Source organism: Rana temporaria, chromosome 7, assembly GCF_905171775.1.
Source record: "Rana temporaria chromosome 7, aRanTem1.1, whole genome shotgun sequence".
Lineage (NCBI taxonomy): Eukaryota > Metazoa > Chordata > Amphibia > Anura > Ranidae > Rana > Rana temporaria.
Genome location: NC_053495.1, coordinates 118,076,437 through 118,098,206, shown reverse-complemented (window position 1 = coordinate 118,098,206; position 21,770 = coordinate 118,076,437). Strand labels below are relative to the sequence as shown.

Below are 21,770 nucleotides of genomic sequence, written 5' to 3'. Positions count from 1 at the left end.
TTTTGCTTTTAAATGTCCTTATTTCTTCTGAGAAATCCTCACTTCCTGTTCTGTCCACACAGTAATGCAACATTCTCCCTGGTGTGGAGAAAGCCTCTTGAGGGGGCGAGCAGGAATGTCAGGACGCCCACTAACACACAGCTCCTTTATCTGCAAAGTAGAGAGTGTCTTGACCCTCCTGCTCGCCCCCTCCTCCCTCAAGAGGCTTTCTCCACACTAGGGAGAAAGCCTTGCATTACTACGTGTAGTTACAGACAGAAGAAGAACAGGAAGTGAGGATTTCCCAGAAGAAAGAAGGACATTTAAAAGCAAAATCGAAGAATGAGGCAAGTGAAAAAGGACTGCACTAAGGTAAAGGAAGCTATTTAGGGGAAAAAAAAAAAAAAAAAAAAATTACCTTTACAACCCCTTTAATGAAAGGTCACGTTAGAACATTTCATAAAGTTCACACAAAAAAGTAAACTGTGTGATGCGCAGTTTACAGCACATCGGCAACACAGTCATCACACCACCTGCTAGCAGCAGTGTCCAACTTCCAAGGCAGCTGCTAGAGTGAGTAGGCCCATAAAAGTGCATCTAAACTCTTATGCTAGACAAGGACAGGAATATACTATTGACTTGGGTGTCAATTCATAAACTACAGTCATAATAAAAGTGGTTTTAGAATTAAAGGTGGTTCTAAAGTGTAACATTTTTACCTTAAAAAGGGTCCAGTCTCTTAAGTAAAAATATAGCAGCTGACTTTTAATAAACTCGCCTGTCCCACGATCCGGCAGTGTGCTCTCCCCAGTTATTTTCTCCCAGTGTCCTTCCTCGCCGGCATCTATGGGAACCAGGCTGTAATAGCTTGCGGCTTCACAGCCGGGTGCCAACTGCACATGCACGGAGCGGTACTCCGAGACTGGTCCTGCAGTCTTCTGGGACCTGTCATTTGGCCCAGAAGACAATGGGAGGGAGGGGGGGAAGGAGAACTTATGCTTCCGATCGCCTAGGGCAGGGATATGCAATTAGCGGACCTCCAGATGTTGCAAAACTACAATTCCCATCATGCCTCTGCCTTTGGGTGTCATGCTTGTGGCTGTCAGAGTCTTGCTATGCCTCATGGGACTTGTAGTTCTGCAACAGCTGGAGGTCCGCTAATTGCATATCCCTGGCCTAGGGAATTGGTGTGGAAGCAGCTACCTTTTAAAACTGGGTACATGCTTCGCCCTCTCCTCCCCAAAAGCTTTATTTTAAACAGGAGCGGGAAGGAGGCCTTAAAGTGGGACTTGCCCCTTTTGGGTGGAGCTCCGCTTTAATGCATTCTCTGCAATAAAGCGGATTTGCAGTTCCCAGATTTTTTTTTTTTTATAAAAGCTCTCTGTGATTGTTAGTACTTGAACATTAATATTTGGATACTGTCCCAACTGTCTTTATGCTTGTTACTTTTAAAATCAGTACTACCTTACATGATCTCGGAAGCAGGAAGGGGCCATCGAGGATGTGGGCATCTGAAGCCCGCTCCTGTGTATTTCCAGGATTAGGTGCGGCTGGCTACCCAGCATGGACTGCCCGATCTCACCCCTGTGCAGTAATGACATTGTGGCACAGTTTGTTGATTACATGGTACTCCTCCTGATCGCATCATTTCCGGTATGGAAATACTGCAAGATTTAACCATTAGGCTTCCCAAAGACTCCTGGGATAAATGACACCAATAGTCCATTGGAATAGCCTGATGACCTCATTGCCTAGGCAGCAATGGCCAAAAGTGCCGCCCGGATACAGTAAATAAAAAAGGTATTTAAAAACCACTTAAAAAAAAAAAAAAAAAAAAAAACCACACACCACACACAAAACTTAGGAACTTACCTGGCTCATTAATGCAGCATGTTGAATTCTCTTAAACAACCTCTTGGCATTGAATCTTCTGACTGCTGCTTGCACAAGGATTATTTGCTTTCGTGCATTCAAGAAAGCAGCCCTCTGGCATCTCATAGCAAGGAGAGATTTATACCATTTTTGAATAATCAATGCAGCTGCTCTCTGCTTTTTATACATCTGCATAGTCCTTTGCATCCGATAGCAAGTCTGTAACTTTATGGTAGATGCTCTAAGCTGCAGGAACTGTTTCCGACAGACAGCCATACGATAATAAGACTGAAGTATTCTTGCCACTCTTTCCTGTTTAACACGTTTGCGTGCAACCCAACCTCTGAAAGCAGACTGAATTATAATAGCAGAGGTTCGTATGGACAAATATTGGACTCTATGTAGATGGGCTTGGCAACATCTTCTATACCAAGACTGTATATGACAGGCAGATTCAACCAATAATTGGTGTCTCTTTCTAGTCCTAAAGCCTCTGAATGCTGCCTGAAGTCTCACCACTGCAGACTTGGCCTTTATAAAGGCTCTTCTTTCCCGATACATCTTCCATGTAGTTTGGATAACCACCGCAGCCTTGATGTCTCTTGACTTTTTGGCACGGAAAGCTTGTTGAATTGATAATACCACATCCCTAAGATCATTGTACCGCTTCACTGCCTCATTCTTCAAAAGCGTTGCTCTAAAATGTAATTGTAATGTTTTTGTTGCCTGTAGAATAATCAGGTACGATTTTCTTTGTCTATGCATGCGATAAAAAGCCTGAATTATGGTCGCTGCATTGTGCATTTTGCTTATATTCCTACGACTCTTCATGCCTCTGTATGAGGCCTGAAGGACAACAGCAGCATTTTGAAGCCTTAGGTAGCACTCTCTTTCAAGGAGCACATATGTTTGGTAAATGTAATAATTCTGTTGTAATACAGTTGATGTTCTTTGGCCTCCATAGGCGTTTTGCAGTGTGTACAGTCTGAACATGGACTCAAGCCTTTGCTGCTCTTTGCACGCTCTATAAGCAGACTGAAGACACATCACAGGTTTGCGATATGCGAGAAAAGATCTGGCTAGAACTGAAGCTCTGTATCTTCTCTGAAGGAAAACAGTTGCAGATCTAAGTTTTAAGTACTTCTTCCTTTCAAAATAACCTTTAACAAATCGTTGTATAGTTGTTGCTGCACAGTGCATTTTTTTAAGCTGTCTTCTAACTTTCATCCCTCTAAAAGCAGCTTGGAGCAGTACTGCTGAATGGTTAGTAGCCTGGTAACACAGATCTCGCTCTGTCTTTTTTGCTCTGTATCTCTGATGGACTGTTTGGGTGGCTTTAACCAAACTTTTGTAGTATTTCTTTTGAGTGTACATGCGATAGTTGGACTGTATTACGGTGGCAGCCCTAGATATAACTTTCAGGTTTTTGCGTACACTCATTCCTCTGTAACCTGCCTGGAGAACTATAGCTGCCCTTCGGAGTTTCAGAAATGATGTACGTGTATGCCTGCTGTCAATGGAAGACCTGTACCAAGCCTGAATCTTTCTAGCTGCATCCTGTTGGGATCTATATAAAACCAAGGCCTTGTGATTTCTGAAAGCAGACTGTATCCTGATGGCCATTTCATGTTTCAGGGCAAGATCTTTTCTTACTTTGAACCCCCTGTAAGAAGCTTGTATACAAACTGCAGATTTTCTTAGAGACCGATATTGAGAATGACAGCGACGCATTAAAGCAGTAGCACGGTACCATCTCTGGATAAGAAGAGCTGATGACTGTATTAGAAGATACTGTTTGCGCTTAAGATATGTCCTGAATTGCTTCTGTATAACAGTGGCAGCTCCAGTCATGGTTTCCAACTCTTTTCGGACATGCCAGCCACGATAAGCAGCTTGAATGAGGAGGGTAGCATCCTTAATAAAAGAATACCGTAGCACATGAAAGTCTCTTTGCTTGTTTGCTCTGTATCTCTGCTGAATCACATAGACTGCCCATAGGAACTTTTTATACTGGATTCTACACTGGTGCATCTTGAAAGTGGCTTGAATTGTGAAAGCAGCTTTGTTCATTTGACTTATCCTCTGCCTTACTTTTGCACCACGATATGCAGATTGAATCATTACTGCCGACTTCTTTTGCTTTACGAAGGTTTCCCTTTCACAAGCGGATATTTTATATGCTCTGTAGTATTGCTGTATGGTAATTGCAGATTGCTTCAACTTTAGATAGGCAACACGCTCTTTGTGCATTCGAAAAGCGGCCTGGATGACCGTGGCAGAGGAATTAATTTGTCGAAGTTTCTGTCTGACTTGAAAACCCCTAAAAGCAGCTTGTAAAACAAGTGCAGCTCTCCGAGTCTTTAGGTAATCCTGCCTCTGTCGATCAGCAAGCTTTTTCGTTCTAAATCTTCTCTGAATACATACTGTAGCTTTTTGAAGGGCAAGAAACCTGCGTCTTGCCAAACAGGACTTAAAAGTTCTTTGAATGACAACCACAGCTTGACGCTTCGCTCTAAATTCACGCTGTAGTTTTACTGTACGGAAAGTTGACTGAATGCACAATATTGCCTTTCTTTTGTTTTGGAAAATCAGCAACTGTTTCTTCCTCTCCTGAGAAGCACGGTAAAGATTTTGAACGGTTACAGTGGCATTTTTAAGATTTTTAAAAGTTTGCTGTTGCTTGACCATTCGGTACCAGGCCTGGATTTCTATTGCAGCTGTGTGCATACGACATATCCGATTCCTTGCTTTCTTGCCTCTCCATGCAGCCTGCAGGGTGACAGCAGCTTTCTTGAGTGCCAAATACTGTTGCTGTTGCTTCCTGCCTTCTTTCATTGCCCTGTATTGTTTCTGGATTATTACTGCTGCCTTTTTCATCTGGATTATTCTTTGCCTTGTTCTCATACCTCTGTAGACAGACTGTAGTTTAATGGTATTTTGTCTAAGAAGAAGATACCATTTCCTCTGCACCTTGGCGGCAACCATTGCACAGTATCGTCTCTGAATTAGAATTGTTGCCGTCCTCAGACTGAGGTATTCTTTTCTGAGCCTGAAAGAGCGATATAAAGTCTGTATTTTGCAAGCTGCATTGTGGAGATGCAATAAATGTTTTCTAATTTGCCATCCACGGAAAGAAGCCTGTAGGGTACAAGCAGATTTCTTGAGCGCCAAATACTGTTGATGTTGCTTCCTTCCTTCCTTTACTGCTCTATAATGCTTCTGGATTACCAATGATGCCTGTTTCATTTTCCGATATTGTGCACGCTGCTTCTGCATTTTAAACACCGACTGTAATAAAACTGCAGACCTTTGCATCTGGTTTATTCTTTGCCTTGTTCTCATACCTCTGTAGACAGACTGCAGCTTAATGGTATTTTGTCTTATAAGAAGATACCCTTTTCTCTGCAACTTGGTAGCAACCATAGCACGGTACCGTTTCTGAATTAAGATTGTTGCCATTCTCAGACCGAGGTATTCTTTTCTGAGCCTGAAAGAGCGATATGAAGTCTGTATTTTGCAAGCTGCATTGTGGAGATGCAATAAATGTTTTCTAATTTGCCATCCACGGAAAGCAGCCTGTAGGGTGCAAGCAGATTTCTTGAGCGCCAAATACTGTCGCTGTTGCTTCCTTCCTTCTTTCACTGCTCTATAATGCTTCTGGATTACCAATGATGCCCGTTTCATTTTCCGATATTGTGCACGCTGCTTCTGCATTTTAAACACTGACTGTAACAAAACTGCAGACCTTTGCATTTGAATTATTCTTTGCCTTGTTCTCATACCTCTGTAGACAGACTGCAGCTTAATAGTATTTTTTCTCAAACAAAGAAACGATTTTCTCTGCAACTTGGCAGCAACTAGAGTGCGGTATCGTCTCTGAATGAAGATCGTTGCCATCTTTAGACCGAGGTATTCTTTTCTGAGTCTGAAAGAGCGATATGAAGTCTGTATTTTACAAGCTGCATTGTGGAGATGCAATAAATGTTTTCTAATTTGCCATCCACGGAAAGCAGCCTGTAGGGTGCAAGCAGATTTCCTGAGCGCCAAATACTGCTGCTGTTGTTCCTTTCCTTCCTTTATTGCTCTATAATGCTTCTGGATCAACAAGGTTGCCTTTTTCATTTTCCGATATTGTGCACGCTGCTTTTGCATTTTAAACACTGACTGTAACAAAACTGCAGACCTTTGCATCTGGATTATTCTTTGCCTTGTTCTCTTACCTCTGTAGACAGACTGCAGCTTAATGGTACTTTTTCTCAAACAAAGAAACGATTTTCTCTGCAACTTGGCAGCAACTAGAGCACGGTATCGTCTCTGAATGAAGATCGTTGCCATCTTTAGACTGAGGTATTCTTTTCTGAGTCTGAAAGAGCGATAGGTGGTCTGTATTTTGCAAGCTGCATTGTGGAGATGCAATAAATGTTTTCTAATTTGCCATCCACGGAAAGCAGCCTGAAGGCGATTTGCTGCTTCTTTGACATTTAAATAATTTGCTCGCTGTGCTTTACCAGCTGTATGCGCTCTGTAGTGACGCTGAATAAGCACTGCAGCTTGTGTCATTGTTTTGTACTTTGTGTAGCAGACATGCATTCTATAGTAGGACTGTATCAAAGTTGCCATTTTGTGCTGTGTCTGAATCTCCTGCCTGACTTTTTTACCCCTCCAGGTGGCTTGCACTTTACTTATAAGCAAACAGATGTGAAGATATTTTTGCCTCTCCTCCCTGCCAATCAGCACAGCACGATAGTACCTCTGTATGGTCAAAGTAGCCATCTTCACTTCTTTGAATTTACTTTGAGCAATACATCTCCGATAGGCTGACTGGATGGTGACTGCAGCCATTGTCCATTTCTGTAGTTGTCGTCTCACTAACCATCCACGGTATGCAGACTGTATGGTAGCAACAGCTCTCTTAATTTTCCCAAATTGTTCCAGATCTCCCTTTAGTTGTTTCTGTCCTCTGTACCATCGCTGAATAGATATGGCAGACTGTCTCATGCCAATATAATGCTTTCTTGCTACATAGCATCGGTAAGTGGTTTGTATGGATAACGCTGCAAGATGCTGAATTTTTATTCTTTTACGAACAATGTAACCTCTGCAGGCTGCTTGTATCCATATAGCAGAGCATTTCATGAGCAAGAAGCTTTCTCTATGATAGGCAGCAACTTTGTTTGCTCTAAAGCTCTCCTGTATTATAACTGCAGCTCTGTATATAGCAAGATACTTTCTTCTTGTCATATGCATTCTGTAGTTGGCTTGTAATGTTGTTGCAGCTTTGTTCCACAGCTTGATTTGTTTTCTGACCAAAAGGCCTTTAATATTAGACTGAATTTTAACAGAAGCTGCCCGCATCTGGAGGAAGGACTTGCGCTCTTTGCGCATTAATAGGTTAGCACGAAACTGAGTTTGGACAAAGATCACTTTTTCTCTTAATACAAGGTACTGGATTCTCCTTGGTCTCATTTTAACCAGAGATTGTATCTTTACTGCCGCTGCTCGCATAGAGAGGTATTTACATCGTTCTCTGGACATGCGATAAAGGGACTGAATTAAAGTGGCTGCTTTTCTCTTCATTTCCAAATTCCGATTTTGCCATTTCCTGTACGCTTTCTGAAGCACCAATACAGCATTGATCTCTTGTTTTAGCTTTATACATCTCCACCTCCTGAAAGCGGATTGTATCGTAAGGGCAGCAGATTTGAATTGTAAGAAGTTTTCACGATCTTTCTTAGCCAACAACCAAGCGCGCACATGCCTCTGGAGAGTTCTTGTTGCATGCATGGTCTTTTTGTAAGCCAAAACAGCCCTCTTTGTTCTCACTCTTGCTTGCAGAAGAACAACACATTTTCTTAACTTGATGTAGTATTTTCTGGCTGCATAACATCTCCAGATTCTCTGGAAGATAAAACCACACTTGTTGGTTATAACAATGAATCAGCCAATGACAAAATGTCAGTTTTGCCTAGTAAAAAGTAATGAGGTTTGAATAAAATGGTCTAACTTGGGGGGGAATTGAAATTTGGCCATTTTGTACTGGAATTCACACACACACACACACACACACACACACACACTGTGAAGAACAGGGGAAAAAAAAAAAAAATCTTAACCTCCTGTGTAATGAACACACCTGGATGACAATGGCGGCAGAGGCTTCAATTTTCTTTTGTCTGCAAAGCTTTAATTTCATTAGCTCCTTATAAGCCAAGTATTTTCTCCAGTGTTTCTGGATTACTATTGCAGATGTTGTTCTCTTTAAAATCCAACGCCGCGACAGAAACTTGCGAACTGCGATTTGGATGACAGAGGCAGCCTTGTGCTTTTTCTGCAAATCAAAACAATGCACAATTAGTCTTAACATAAAATAAGAGGCAGAGAGTATGCTTCTCTGCAAGTATCCCATACTGAACACTGCTGTCACAAGCTTAAAGGGATTGTATACCTTCATTTTTTTTTATATAACATACATATCATACCAACCTCCACTGTGCAGTTCGTTTTGCACAGTGTGGCCCCAAACCTCATCTTCTGGGGTCCCCTGGCGGCTCCCGCAACGGTTAACCCCCTGGAAGAAGCGCTTACCTTGCGGGGGCGCTCCGGAATCCAGCATTTGCGTCCAGAAAACACAGAATACCAGACCCGGTCCCGCATCATTGGGTTTGATTGACAGCAGCAGGAGCCAATGGGGGAGGGGGGGGGATTTGGGCAGTGGGGGCTCGGGACAGCCCTAAGGGGCCGGTCACTGTCAGAAGTTTTTCCACCTTTATGCATAAGGTGAAAAAACACAAGGGTTTCCTTTTGAGAACTGACCTGTAGTAGCTGCTCCTCTGTTGTCAGTTTGTACTTTCTCCATGCTGCCTGGATCACCCTTGCAGCTCTAGCCTCCTTACGAAGATCCAAAAGTCGCGCACAGAGAAAGGAAAGGAAAGTGATGACAATCTGCAAAACAGAAAAATGTATGTTTTGATTGTCCAAAATTTGAATTGTTCTATAAACAGCTAGTAAAGCACATGTACATATCGACTTTAATTGCATTACTGTACAGATTGGCAATTTGTCATTAAAGTGAATTTTTCAGCCATTCTAAATGTAAACAACTCCTTATCCTGATCCCATCATGTAGGTTTGGTATGCCGTGGTCTGCTCGGTCCCCCCTCTCTATAGATTCTCTGCCTCCCTCTCTTTCTTCCACTATCCTCTATTGCTATTTTTCCCTTTTTTCCCCTTTTGCACTTCTTTCTCTTTGATCAAAACTTCAGGTGAATGAGTCAAATGTAGTTTTATGTAAATCAGCTAAGCCCTCACTGTTCTTTGGTTGGAATGGCACTGTAAGCTCCTCGTAGGCGGCGGAGCCTCTGAGCTTTTGTTAATAACGTTACATGCTGAGGATGAATGACGGGATTTGTATTGTGTTTTTTTTTGTCTCCCGGACATTTGTACGTTGTTTGTACTATTATCTTTCTTTGTCAAACTGAATACAATAAAAATATATTGGACTTTAAATGTAAACAAGTACAATATACCTACACAGTTATCTTTTTTAGCCTAATTTGAACATCCCTCTAAACTTAAAGGGTCACTAAAGGAATTTTTTTTTTTAGCTAAATAGCTTCCTTTACCTTGCTGCAGTCCTGGTTTCATGTGCTCATTGTTCGTTTTTGCTTTCATGTTGCTGTAAATCCTCTCTGTTTTGGACACTTCCTGGTTGCCTTTTTCCTGATAACCACAGTACTGGGAGATTTCTCACGGTGGTCACTAATCAAGGAGGTGTGTGTAAAACGAAACTGGATTGGTGCTGAGGAGTTTTAGACAAAGTATCACTGCTCTCTATTGGCTGACTGCCCTCTAGTGGCTCTCTGTACATCAGAGAACCAGCAAACAACAGCAAAAACGAAACTACACTGCAGGCACATTATATGATTGTTTTTTTATCTATTTTTAATCATTTTTAAAAGGAATCAGTTAACTATTATGTCTCTATGCCCTGTAAACAGTCATTTCAGCTAAAAAAATTTTTTCCTTTAGTGACCCTTTAAGGGACACAAGTTACCCAATTTTTAATCTAGATACATCCTCTCCAATAAAGATGCCAAAAAAAAGGGGCGATCACCAACTGAAAAGAATGACTCAACACAGCTTAAAGACTTCTACTTAGTGAGCTGCTTGCAATGGGGGGCACCCGTGCAGGCTCAATTCTTAGCAGGGCTGTTTGCATCTATGCAGACACACAGCTCAGCATTGCCCCCCCCCTTCTGTTTTGATTGACAGCAACAGGAGACAAACCTATGAGAGCAGGGAAAGGTGAGAAGAGATGCTGCATACATGCACATCCCTGGATCGATATCAAGCTTAGGTAAGTATTTAGGGGAGTTACTATTAAAAAGGTTTTTACCTTAAAAGAAGTAAAGGTTTACCTTAAAAGAGAAGTAAAGTTGTTGTTTTTTTCAGATTCATACTTACCTCAGTCCGATGCTGCATCTGTCCCCTGATGCCTCTGCACTGAGAACCGAGCGATGTTTTCAGAGCTCCGTGAGAAGAGAGTTGTAGAACGTCAGTCACAGCTCTCCGCTACCTCCGCGCTCATTGGAGCGCTGGGCTGTATGGGGGACCTTGGCCAGCTCAGGCTCTCAGCGGGTCACTGAGAGGCTGATCCGGGTGTCAGTGCAAGCACCTGGCGGATCAGGGCAAACAAAGGGCTACATTCGGTCTACAGGCTGCAAATTTTGGAGACCCCTGCATTAGGGTAAAAACAGTTTAACTTTATAACCACTTTTAAGTGTTAAAGTGATTGTGAATGAAACTAATTTTTTCTAAAATACTTACTCGCTCTAAGAATTGGAATTGCCCAGAGCAGCCTCAATCCTCCTCTCCTTTTCTTTATCCTTGCAAGGAACATTGTTTTTACTATTTCTATTATTTTATTATTTGAGGGCTTGGTCCCATTGCTATATACTTTTATCAATAAACATTTTAAGGAACGTCTACACTATTGAAAGTTTTTTTCTTCCCCTATCAGATATTGCTTATCCCTCACTACCGGATGTTTATTTACCTCAATCCGGGAACGAGCTCGGGGATTACTTCCGGATCATCCTAGGAAATGCGGATATGACATCTGCGGCTGTACCGGAGATGATACCCTGACGCTCCAGTGAGGACCATCGTTCTGCTGAGCCCGATTTGACCCCCCTGAGAAGGGTGGGCGCTGGCTAGTCGGTAAGCCTTCATTTCTCCTCCTGGTGGAGGGTCTCTCCACGCATTGGATGTCATTAATTTGACCATCTCTTATTACTGGATATCTGCACTAATTGATTCAACTTTCACTTTTTTTTTAATCTCCCGATGGGGGATACTCGCATAGATTCATATGAACGTATCTCACCTTTTGGCACGTTTAGTAATATTTTTTGTCATTTTACACTTATTTTTTACCATATATTCACTCATTGAACCATATGGTTGCATACGGTTTATCGTTTAGCGCTACACCTTTGTTTTTATTATCTGTAGCTCAACACTGATGCTCCCAGAAGCAACATGAGCCATTTTAAGGCAGATTTGGGTGTTTTTGGTCTCAAAGTCTTCAATAGGAACACATGTAAAAGCTTTAAAACAAGCGCATAAGCAAGTGCTTAAAACTTTTTTTTTGCCTGACTGCAGGGAATACATTAATGTAAAAAGCCTTTCAACTTTGGAACCACTTAAAACCAGCTTACATTTGTTACAGAAATTTTTTTTTCTTCTTTTTAGGATAAAGATTTTACATAAGCTGACCATTGTAAGCATGAAAAAAAAAAAGTCCCATCGGTTCAGCATATGAATAGGGGCATTGGGAGAGAGACAGAATCAGAGTAATATTGGTTCTAAAAATAATGTTTTTTTGTCCTGGTCTTTGATTACCTACTTTCCATCCAAGCATTTTGCAGTGAATAAGATAATAAGCAAGCGTTGGAACACGTTGCAGAAGGATAGGGTTCTAGGGTCCATTTTACCACCTAAACCTCAGGTGATCTATAGGGGCGTTCCTTCCTTGAAGGATCATGTGGCACAAAGTCATCCAACATTTTTTCATTATTTGACAGGCTTCTACTAATGTAGAAAATGTACTGTATGTCATGTTAATGGATGTAGGAAAATGGACACCTTTAGCTCTAGGGTCAGCTTGAGATTATATAAAACATACCATCAAGTCATTAATCAAATGCACTACCACAAAATGTGGTTTGTTGTTACAATGCCCATGTGGTCTCCAATATGTGCGGAGGAACACATGGGAATTGAATGTTCACCTACAGACACGCCTAGGCAACATTAGGAGAGGTTTTAAGGGTCATAGCTTCCCTAAACACTATGCTACTGTGCACAATACTTGGCAGGTATTGCCAAGTACAATATTTTGGGGACAGACAAGTATCCTCCACATTAGAGAGGAATTACTGTTAAGAGAAAAATTTCCAGATTAGAGACTAAATTGATATCTATGTTTTTTGTGGTTAAAATTGTATGGGTTTTTGCTCTCTCCTCCTTTCTAATTTTCAAAATTGTATTATTTTCCCTGATCTTTTGCCCCACTTGAGCTTATAATAATTGTATTTTAATAACATTTGGGTTTTCTTTTTGGAGGTGGGCAATATACACATTTTTTTTTATATTTTTGCATTGTATATTTTTCAGATTTTACTTATTTATGAAGTGTCTCCTTGACTCCGATTTGGGCTGCCTTACAGATTTTTGGGGAATGGTCATACTTGTATGACCAGTAGTTGGCACTTCAGAGATAAATTTTTTGCATAGTTACGTTGATCAAGCTTGGATATTGCCATGCTCTTTTGGGTCCCATGCTGAGCAGCTGGGCTGCCTTGCTGCAAAGCACCACAAAGAGTCCCCCGCCTGGCACAGGCACCATTCACAAAGCACCTTGCAAAGTGTTCACAGATTAAAAGGAGGTGGAGTGGTGACATCACAAACCTTACCTTGTCAAATCTGAAAAAGATTTGCATTCATTAAAGATAAATGCAAGGTGCCTGTGCCAGGCAAGCGACACCCTGTGGCTATTATGCAGCACAGCAACCACTTGGCATTGTAACCTGGAAGACAGTGGCAAGCACTGTAGTAGTGGCAACTACAATAGTGATCCCACATATGCATATTTATATTGGTCAAAACTTGAGCTGGATCCATACCTGGAGACTACACAGAAAATGACTGCACGGATTATGATCCTTGTATACAGGGTGGGATTAGTGAACAGGAGGATCTACTGGAAAGAAGGCAGAGAGTGTCTCACATTTTGACCACTTGACAGCAGATGGAGCTGCGTTCAACTGTAGTCCTAAAGACTACAATTAAGTCATGACTATGACTGCAGAAGAGGGAGGAAGAGTGGGCACTTTTCTTGCATTAGCAGATTTAAAAACTAATAGGATTTAAGTTATAGTACAGTATAACATTTGAAATTAATTTTCCTTTAGTTCTACTTTAAACTAAGTCACATAGTAAGAGACTTTAAAGACAGAAGTGATCTCTGATTCCTTTACCTTTTCATCTGGGATTGTATTTGACGTATCAGAGTGATGGATCATAGCAGGAATTCCCCCCAGATTAGACACTGCAGTTTGCAGAAGAGTAAAGTTTGTTCTTTCATTAGCCAATAATTCTTTATACAAGGCTGAGGTGGTGAAGCCTGTAAATCAAATAAAACCATTGTAAAAATAAAAAACATGGTCATTAATATCCTTCATGGTGTCAGGCTGGCTGGATATGGGTGGAAGCTGATGGGTTAAAATTGTAAATTGGCTTATTAGATCTCAAGTACTCCAGAGTTAAAATGTATTCCAATTTACCAATGTTCTGGGTATGTATTTTGGAAGACCCCAGTCAAAGAAATTTCCAATCTATTGTACATTTAAAATTGTGGCTGCACATAACCAAATGCTTGGTGTAATGACCAGACAACATCATTTGCAGTAATCCTTGGATTATTTACAAACAAGTTTGGGCATGCAAAAAATGATAGGGGTTTAGCCTGTATCAACCAAAAGCCTTAAAAAAAAAAAAAAAAAAAAAAAAATTCATGACAGAACCTCTTTAATGTGATATCTGGGGTCAAAAAGACCTCAGATCTCACATTTACACCAACATGCAAAAAACAAAAAAATAGATAATAATAAAAAAAAGTCCCAATTTAAAGATCATTGGGCAGAAGTGACGTTTGCCGTTGCTTCCGCCATCCAATAGTATGGTGCAGAGGCCATCTTCCTCTCACTTGGCTCCAGGCTGTTGAGGGGTGAGGACCTAAAAGATCCATCAGTAGTGGCGTAGACCACTGGAGCTTGGCGGGAGGGGGGTCCCCTTTCCCGCCCCCGATAAAAGTGATCTTGCAGTGAATCTGCCGCAGGGATCACTAATCTGAAAGAGGTCCATCCGCCATTGAAGATGATACCGGAGTTATGGCAGCCATCTGCTGCCATAACAACGGTATTCCACTTCAGACAGCCGGTGTACATAGTTAAACAATAGTAGATAAACAAGACTTACCATCACACATGCCAGACCACATATCGACTGAGTTGTCAGAATCGGAGGAAGAATTAAGCCCTACTGTCCCAGTTTCATTACATTCTATGGTCTGTGTGGTTTGCTGACGAATAGCATCTAATGCCACATAGCTGGGGTGGTAATGGTTAATTAGGTAACAAAACACTCTCCCATCAGAAAATGACACAGTGAAATTTTCAACCTACAAGAAAAAAGAAGAAGAAGGGTTAGCTCACTTGTTTGCCCCTCTTAACCCAGTAATCCTTCCTGGATATTTTTGGAAATTTTAAAGCAATGAAAAAAAAAAAAATAATAAAACACACACACACACACACACACACACACACACACACACACACACACACACACACACACACAGTATAGGAATATAATATATAAATAAAAAAAAGTCAGATTTGCCCCTTCGTACCAATAGCAAATCATGTGTAAGGTATATCTTACATAAATTCTCAGAAATGTTTTACTAAAGTCTTTATATTATATAGTTTGAATATCATGTCATGGATATATTATTTAGAACTGTAAAAGAACAAATGTCCCACACAATTTTTCCTGCCTGTCCCGCCCCCCCTACCGAGTAGTTGTGTCACCGTTCCCCCCCCCTTACCGAGTAGTTGTGTCACCCTGGGTCAGGGATTGTGTTAGGACTACATAACACTTCCTTCATTTCTCTATGTAAAGGGGGAAGTGTTTTGTCGTTTGTGGAGATAGCAGGGAACAATGCTAACGGATAACAGTCTAGAGGGAGGGAGCTCAGCAAGTTATTAGCCCACAAGGTTTCTGGTTGAATGAACAGCCAGAAATATTGCAAGAGGTTTTAAATGGTATATTTAACCACTTGCTGACCAGCTGCCGTACTTTTACTGCGGCAGGTCTACTCTCCTGCACGAACCGACGTACTCGTACATCGGTCTGTGCATGCGAGATTGCGGATGTGTGGACTCGATGTCTGCCGGCGATCGTTGTGTACAGAGGCAGAACGGGGATCCACGTTTGTAAACAAGGCGATTCCCTGTTCTGACTGACACACACACACAATATACACACATACATATATATATATACACACACACACACACACACACACACACACACACACACACACACACACACACACACACTTTGTTTGGGTACATGCGATTGTCAGTTAAAGCAACGCAGTGCCTTAAAGCGGATCTCCACTCTAAAGTGGAGTCCCGCTGATCGGCACCCTCCCCCCCTCCGGTGTCACATTTGACACCTTTCAGGGGGGAGGGGGGTGCAGATACCTGTCTACAGACAGGTATCTGCACCCACTTCCGGCCCTACGATACGGGCAAAGGACGGGTTTTTTCCTTCCTTCCCGTCCGTCCCCCCGTTGTATGCTGGGAACACTCGGCTCCCAGCACACAGCGGGAGCCAATCGGCGGGCGCAGCGCGACTCGCGCATGCGCCGTAGGGAACCGGGCAGTGAAGCCGGAGCGCTTCACTTCCTGGTTCCCTCACCGAGGATGGAGGGGGGAGCAGCAGGGTGACGAGCGATCGGCTCGTCATCTGCTGCGATCACCGCTGGACTCCAGGACAGGTAAGTGTCCTTATATTAAAAGTCAGCAGCTGCAGTATTTGTACCTGCTGGCTTTTAATATATTTTTCCCGTGGCACATCCGCTTTAATCGCAAAAAATGGCCTGGTCATTAAGGGGGCAAATAAAGGCATTTGCTCCCACTTACGGAGACAGATCGACGCAGATTCCGCACGATCTACGCCATGTCCGGGCCCCTCCTCCTTCCCCCTCACTGTCTTCTGGGAGACACACAAGTCCCTGAAAACAGCAAGAACCAGTCAAGGCGCGATTCGCGCATGTGCAGTAGGGAACCAGGCTGACTAAAGATGCCGGTGCCTGCACCCGGGAGCCGAGGGATAGATCGGCTTCGGGTGAGGACATCGCGGGCACCCTGAACAAGTGTGTGTCCATATATTTTAAGAGTCAGCAGCTGAAGTATTTGTAGCTGCTGACTTAAGTTTTATTTTTTTTCGGTGGAACTTCGCGAACTTTCGTGTTCTATTGTAACACATTTCTGGAGGAGTTAAAATAGGATAGATTCAAAAGTGGCTGTGATGCCAATTGTAAAAAATCAATTACCTTTGTGTTATAGAAGGCACATATTGCATTAATCCATTCCATGAGTAGCAGTACTTGCTCGCTGTAATTCTCCGGTAAAAATGGGATACTGTCACGCTTCATGGGTACTGCTGGAAAAGACAGAGCACGTAGGGCAGCAAGCTTTTTCTGGGTGCTGCAACTGTGTTTCAGGAACTTTATCTCCTCTTTTAGGTGGTCAACATTCAGCACAACTTCCACCTATCACAGATAAAGACATACTGAATTGCCAAAATAGAAATTGGTTATAGCCGATTAGACAGAAAGAAAGCCATACCTACAGTTCTAAAGGGGCACCAAGTACATACCTAAATAGAATGTTTAGAACGTAGATCCTTTTTTGCTGCTGTGATCCGACTTCCTGTTAGAGGATGTGTTTTTTCATTCTTCATGTTCCCACTGTATGTAATAATGTAGCCACCCTCTCTTACTTGGACCCGAGATAGACTAGGGACTGTGGACTATGGCAGCTGTCACAATCCAGTGATCCATGGACTACTGATAGTCCACAAGAAAATGTGGAGGTCCACCAGGATTCTGCCGCAAATCAACATTGTGGCGGATATATACCGCCCAATGTTGTTTCCATTGATGTGCTAAATGCGCGTTAACAGTCAATACTGCATACTGGCGCCTGTAAACTCAAAGGGAGGCATCAGGAGTAGCGCAGAGAGCAGGAGGTGAAGGAGGGGACTTCCAATGGCAGCACTGATCACAGACTGTGCGGGGAGCACAAAGCTCAAGCACATGACTGCATAGAGAGGTGATAGCTGAGTCTGTGGAAGGCAGCAGTGTGATGCAGGGTTCAGAGTTGGAGCATTGTGGGTATAAGGCAGGGGTCTCCAAACTTTTTAAAACAAAGGGCCAGTCTACTGTCCTTCAGACTTTAGGGGGGCCACACCGACTATTGGGAGCAGAAATTGTGTTGCAGTAAGTGGGATTAAACAATACATTGATATTAGGGGGGGGGAGGGAAGGTGCCCCATCGCTGGTGTAGGTGGGAGGAATAGTGTCCTATTGTTGATGTCAGTAGCAGGAATATTACCCCATTGCTGGCGTCAGTGGAAGGAAAAGTGCCCCAAGGCCAAGGCCTGGATAAAGGCAAGCAAAGGGCTGCATCAGGGCCCCAGGAGAGCCCTGGTATAAAGGAAACTGTGTGATCCAAGGGGGAGGGGGGGGGGCTATATATATATATATATATATATATATATATATATATATATATATATATATATATATATATAAATATATAAAAAGAAAAATTCATGTTAGTGGTCCATGAGATTTAAAATCATGAGTTTAGTGGTCTGCGAGGTCCGAATGGGTGGCGTTCACTGGACTATGGGATTTGTAGTATGCATTGAGCAGGGAACATAACAGCAACCGATGTGCACCGCTTGTTCCATACATATGGAAGGGGGGGGGGTAGGTTTGGGAGGTAGCGAATGACGTTAACAAAGGAGGCAGAAAATCACCGTAAAAATGTCATGAAAAATAGATTACAGGGCCATTAAAGTGGTTGTGAACCTAAAAATCATAAAACCTTGCTACTGCCTCTTTAAAAAGGCAATTCAATCTGCCAAGTGCTGCTCGTATTTTTGTTTCTGCTGCCAGTGAGGTAGGATACCTGGCTGATCCTGCCTGTCGCTCATCGTCAGAATAAACTGACCACGATAGCATGGCTGCTGATCCATGCTAGCATAGTCATTTTATGTCTCATGTCATCAGGTTCTCATCCCACTGTCTATAAAGCCTTACTGTGCAAGAGCACAGCATGCCCATGTCGTTCCATGGTCTGTACAAAGTCACACCCTTCTGCCTTGAACCATACAGAATTTGCCTACAACTCCTCCCTTCCTGTTTAACAACGCTGTCCTCTGCTGACGTATAGAACATTTCTCAGAGAGGATCAGAAGCACCTCCCAGGATGTCTCCCTGAGCTCAGGCTAGCAAGTAGAACATGTCACAGATGTACAGCAGCATTTAGTTTTTATGAGAGAAAAAAAAAAAAAAAAAAAAAAAAAAACACACACGTTGATTAATGGTCTCTTCTGCCATAAATGCATTCTCCTGCCTGTCATCTGTCATGTACACTGAGCTGCACATTTATGACCCCAATCTGTGCCATGGCGATGTGACTCCCATGCGTGGGAGTGGCATCATCGCGGCCGGGTTATCAACTGCCCGAAGGCTTAGAACCCAGAAGACAGACCAGGAGAAGATGGAAGCGCTGGGGGCCAGCTGGATTGATCCCACCCCAGCGCTGGAGGGTACCTTTTAATAAGCAATTCTGTCATAATGTACTAATATACTGTGCATACTAGCACATGATTGCATAAACCACCTGGGGGGCCCTAAAACAAAAACGGATATAGCAGAGTTTACTACCGCTTTAATGACTTGTTTTTAAAAAGGTAGAGGCTTCAGGAGAGTCATAGTTACCTAGGCTTCATCCCCAAAGAGTTCATAATCCAACAGTATGCAAAAAAAAAAGAAGTCTGAACTACCACCCTGGGTAAGTGACTCACTGAATAGAGATGCCAGGACAGCAGCACTGAAGCCTGTAAAAAATACAAGCCAGCAATGGCAGCTGCCATATCCCACATCACAGGTCACCTTTAATGCTCAAATTCCACTGTATACATTTTCCCCATAAGAGAATACAAGTGACAAAGCATTGAAAAGTGATTCTAAACATTTTTTTTCCCCCATTAAAAACATGTTATTCTTGCCGGCTCAGTGCAATGGTTTTGCATAGAGCAGCCTTGACCCTCTTCTCAGGTCCCCTGCAGGCAGTCCTGGCTCTAGCTTCTCCCTTCTGTGTGCCCCTATAGCAAGCCGCACATAGACTTGCCCACACAGACATACAGCATGGCTTGGCCTTGTCTCCCTCTCTACTGGCTGTGATTGACAGCAGCAAGAGCTGATGGCTTCCGCTGCTGTCTGAGCCAATAAGGAGGGAGATAGCCAAGAGAGGGCCCTCTCCGACCTGAGAAGAGGATCAAGGCTGCTCTATGCAAAACTAATGCACGTTTGTCATTTTAAAGAAAAAAACATTTATGCCTTTCATTCACATCGCTGGATTGAGATCAGGCTCAGGTAATTATGAGAGAGGTCATTAAAAGCAAAAAACCTTTTGCCTTTAGAACCACTTTAAGGACACCTTAAAGGTTTGTTGGTGAGGAATTACATGGAGGACTGACCTTTTCTGTCCAAGAAATATCTATATCTACCTATGCTACTTAATGATTTAGTGCTAGCCCGAGACAAAAACCCCAAAGCCCTTAGTGAATTGAACCATGAGCATGGCAAGAGACCGGCAAATAGACACCCCGTAGGCGTTGGTATCAGCAGTATCTTTAGCCGAAAAGGCAATTTTTATTTAGGTTTTTGCTTTATGCACAATATCAGTCTGTATGCAGGTCTACAAAATATGGACAGTTTTATCCAAAACGGTAAGTATGAAGCAAAAAGTTATTTATTCTCAAGCACAAATATGCAAAACTATACCTGAAAGGTTAAAACAATAGTCCACAGCAAAGCCAATGTACGTTCTCTGTGTCTGTCCACAATGTCTTTGGATGAGATGGCATTACCTGCAATGCATTAATTATATGTAAAATTGTATTAGAACTGGTGAAAAGATACTATAGAGACATAGAATATGTAATACACACATTAAGAAGTTTTTAGAAATAAATTAACAGCCATTTACCACGCTCATCTTTGATCTGAACTCCTCTATCTGTCAAAACGTCAAGTGCCACCTCCACGTTGTGCATTTTCTGCAGGCGACTTATTGCTGGGACTCTCAACTTTTTAGACAGACTCCAGTTATGGGTTAGGAGTTCCATCATTCGCCTGTTTATAAAGGGTATTATAGAAAAAAAAAAAAAAAGAGAAGAATGTCAAAGCACAAAAAAGGTTAAATAGTTTAAGTCAATATTAAAAGAGAAGTATACCAAAAACTTCTTGCGCTGTATTCCAAAGGGTGATAGGAGTAAATTTAATTTGTTTTCCTGTGGCCAACCCTGAACCAGCTGATAGGCTACAGACTAATACCAGTTGACAAGGTTGAGCAGCGCCAGGCTCAGGAAGATCGACAATATTGTCAGGATCCACCCAGCTGTCTGACATGGGGCTCTGTCATTTAGTGCATGGCTGAGAGCCAGAACCATGCCTACCCTTTCCCCAGCCTGCACTTCAGCAAGTGCTGGAGGAGCAGAGAGGAGAGCAACAACCGACAGTCACCGTTCTCCACTTAGAGCAGATCAAGAACTGAGTGATCAGCAGTTTTGTGGTTTCTTACTTCTCTGTCTTAGTTACAATGTGGGACAGCCACAGAGTCACACAGATGCTGCAGCATTGTTGTATATATATATATATATATATATATATATATATATATATATATATATATATATATATATATATTTTTTTTTTTTATATTCCCATACTTCTTTAAACATACATTTGCACAAAAATAACCAGATGGATCTCTAACACTAGTTTCACTTTCACTACAACACTATGAAAAAATTGAAGCTTGTGCTTAGAAAGAATATTTCTCTTTGACATTGTAAAGCACCCTTAGGAGAGGCCCAATGTCGGAATTCAAAAAGTTGACATAGGAGATGTAAAACTTAATTTGACCTCCGACTCTGTTTACAAGTTCATTGGAATTCTACAGTTTGCAAATATAGGTGCAAATGGGGGGGGGGGGGGGGGTTGTTGGGGTATGTGTAAGATATAACTTTATGGAAGTTCAAAAAGCAACAGAATGAATCTCTCCTGCGCTATGCGGAGGGCCTAGATACAAATGTGTTGTAGTTCCATAAGGTGCTTACTGGGTGGATATTGCACGCCTGCTGCCTCAGCAAGGAAGGAAAGGAAAAGGGAAGGAAAGGAAAGGAAAGGAAAGGAAAGTCTGGTGCATTATCCTTGGCGAAAAGTTTTAATAAAACAGAAGTCACATAATTCTCCTAAGAGGTCATAAAAACAAAACCCATGTCCCATGGGATGGTGAGATGGAGTTTCCCCTTCCTCAGAGCCTAATGGAACGGAGTCTGGTCTGTATGTTTGTTTATAAGTAGTGGACTGGATGGATGGCTTGGGGGAATGGTCATCCTTCACTGTTGCAATAGCCCTTATTCATCATAGGGCACTGAGCCGCCTTGGTGGAGACTGAGGCTAAAACCTAGAAATGCGCAAGCCGATT

General features: G+C 42.3%; 1 protein-coding gene across 1 annotated transcript in view; it reads right to left on the bottom strand.

The window, feature by feature from the left end:
- Nucleotides 1-21,770, bottom strand: part of ASPM (assembly factor for spindle microtubules) — a 70,143-nt gene that overhangs the window by 24,467 nt on the left and 23,906 nt on the right. The window contains exons 12-19 of the mRNA XM_040359891.1: nt 20,268-20,413; nt 20,063-20,148; nt 16,535-16,753; nt 14,392-14,593; nt 13,392-13,537; nt 8,665-8,793; nt 7,985-8,179; nt 1,852-7,749 (exon numbers count right to left, since the gene is read on the bottom strand). Of these exons, the coding sequence (XP_040215825.1) occupies nt 1,852-7,749; nt 7,985-8,179; nt 8,665-8,793; nt 13,392-13,537; nt 14,392-14,593; nt 16,535-16,753; nt 20,063-20,148; nt 20,268-20,413 (7,021 nt within the window). The remainder of the gene's footprint in view (nt 1-1,851; nt 7,750-7,984; nt 8,180-8,664; nt 8,794-13,391; nt 13,538-14,391; nt 14,594-16,534; nt 16,754-20,062; nt 20,149-20,267; nt 20,414-21,770) is intronic.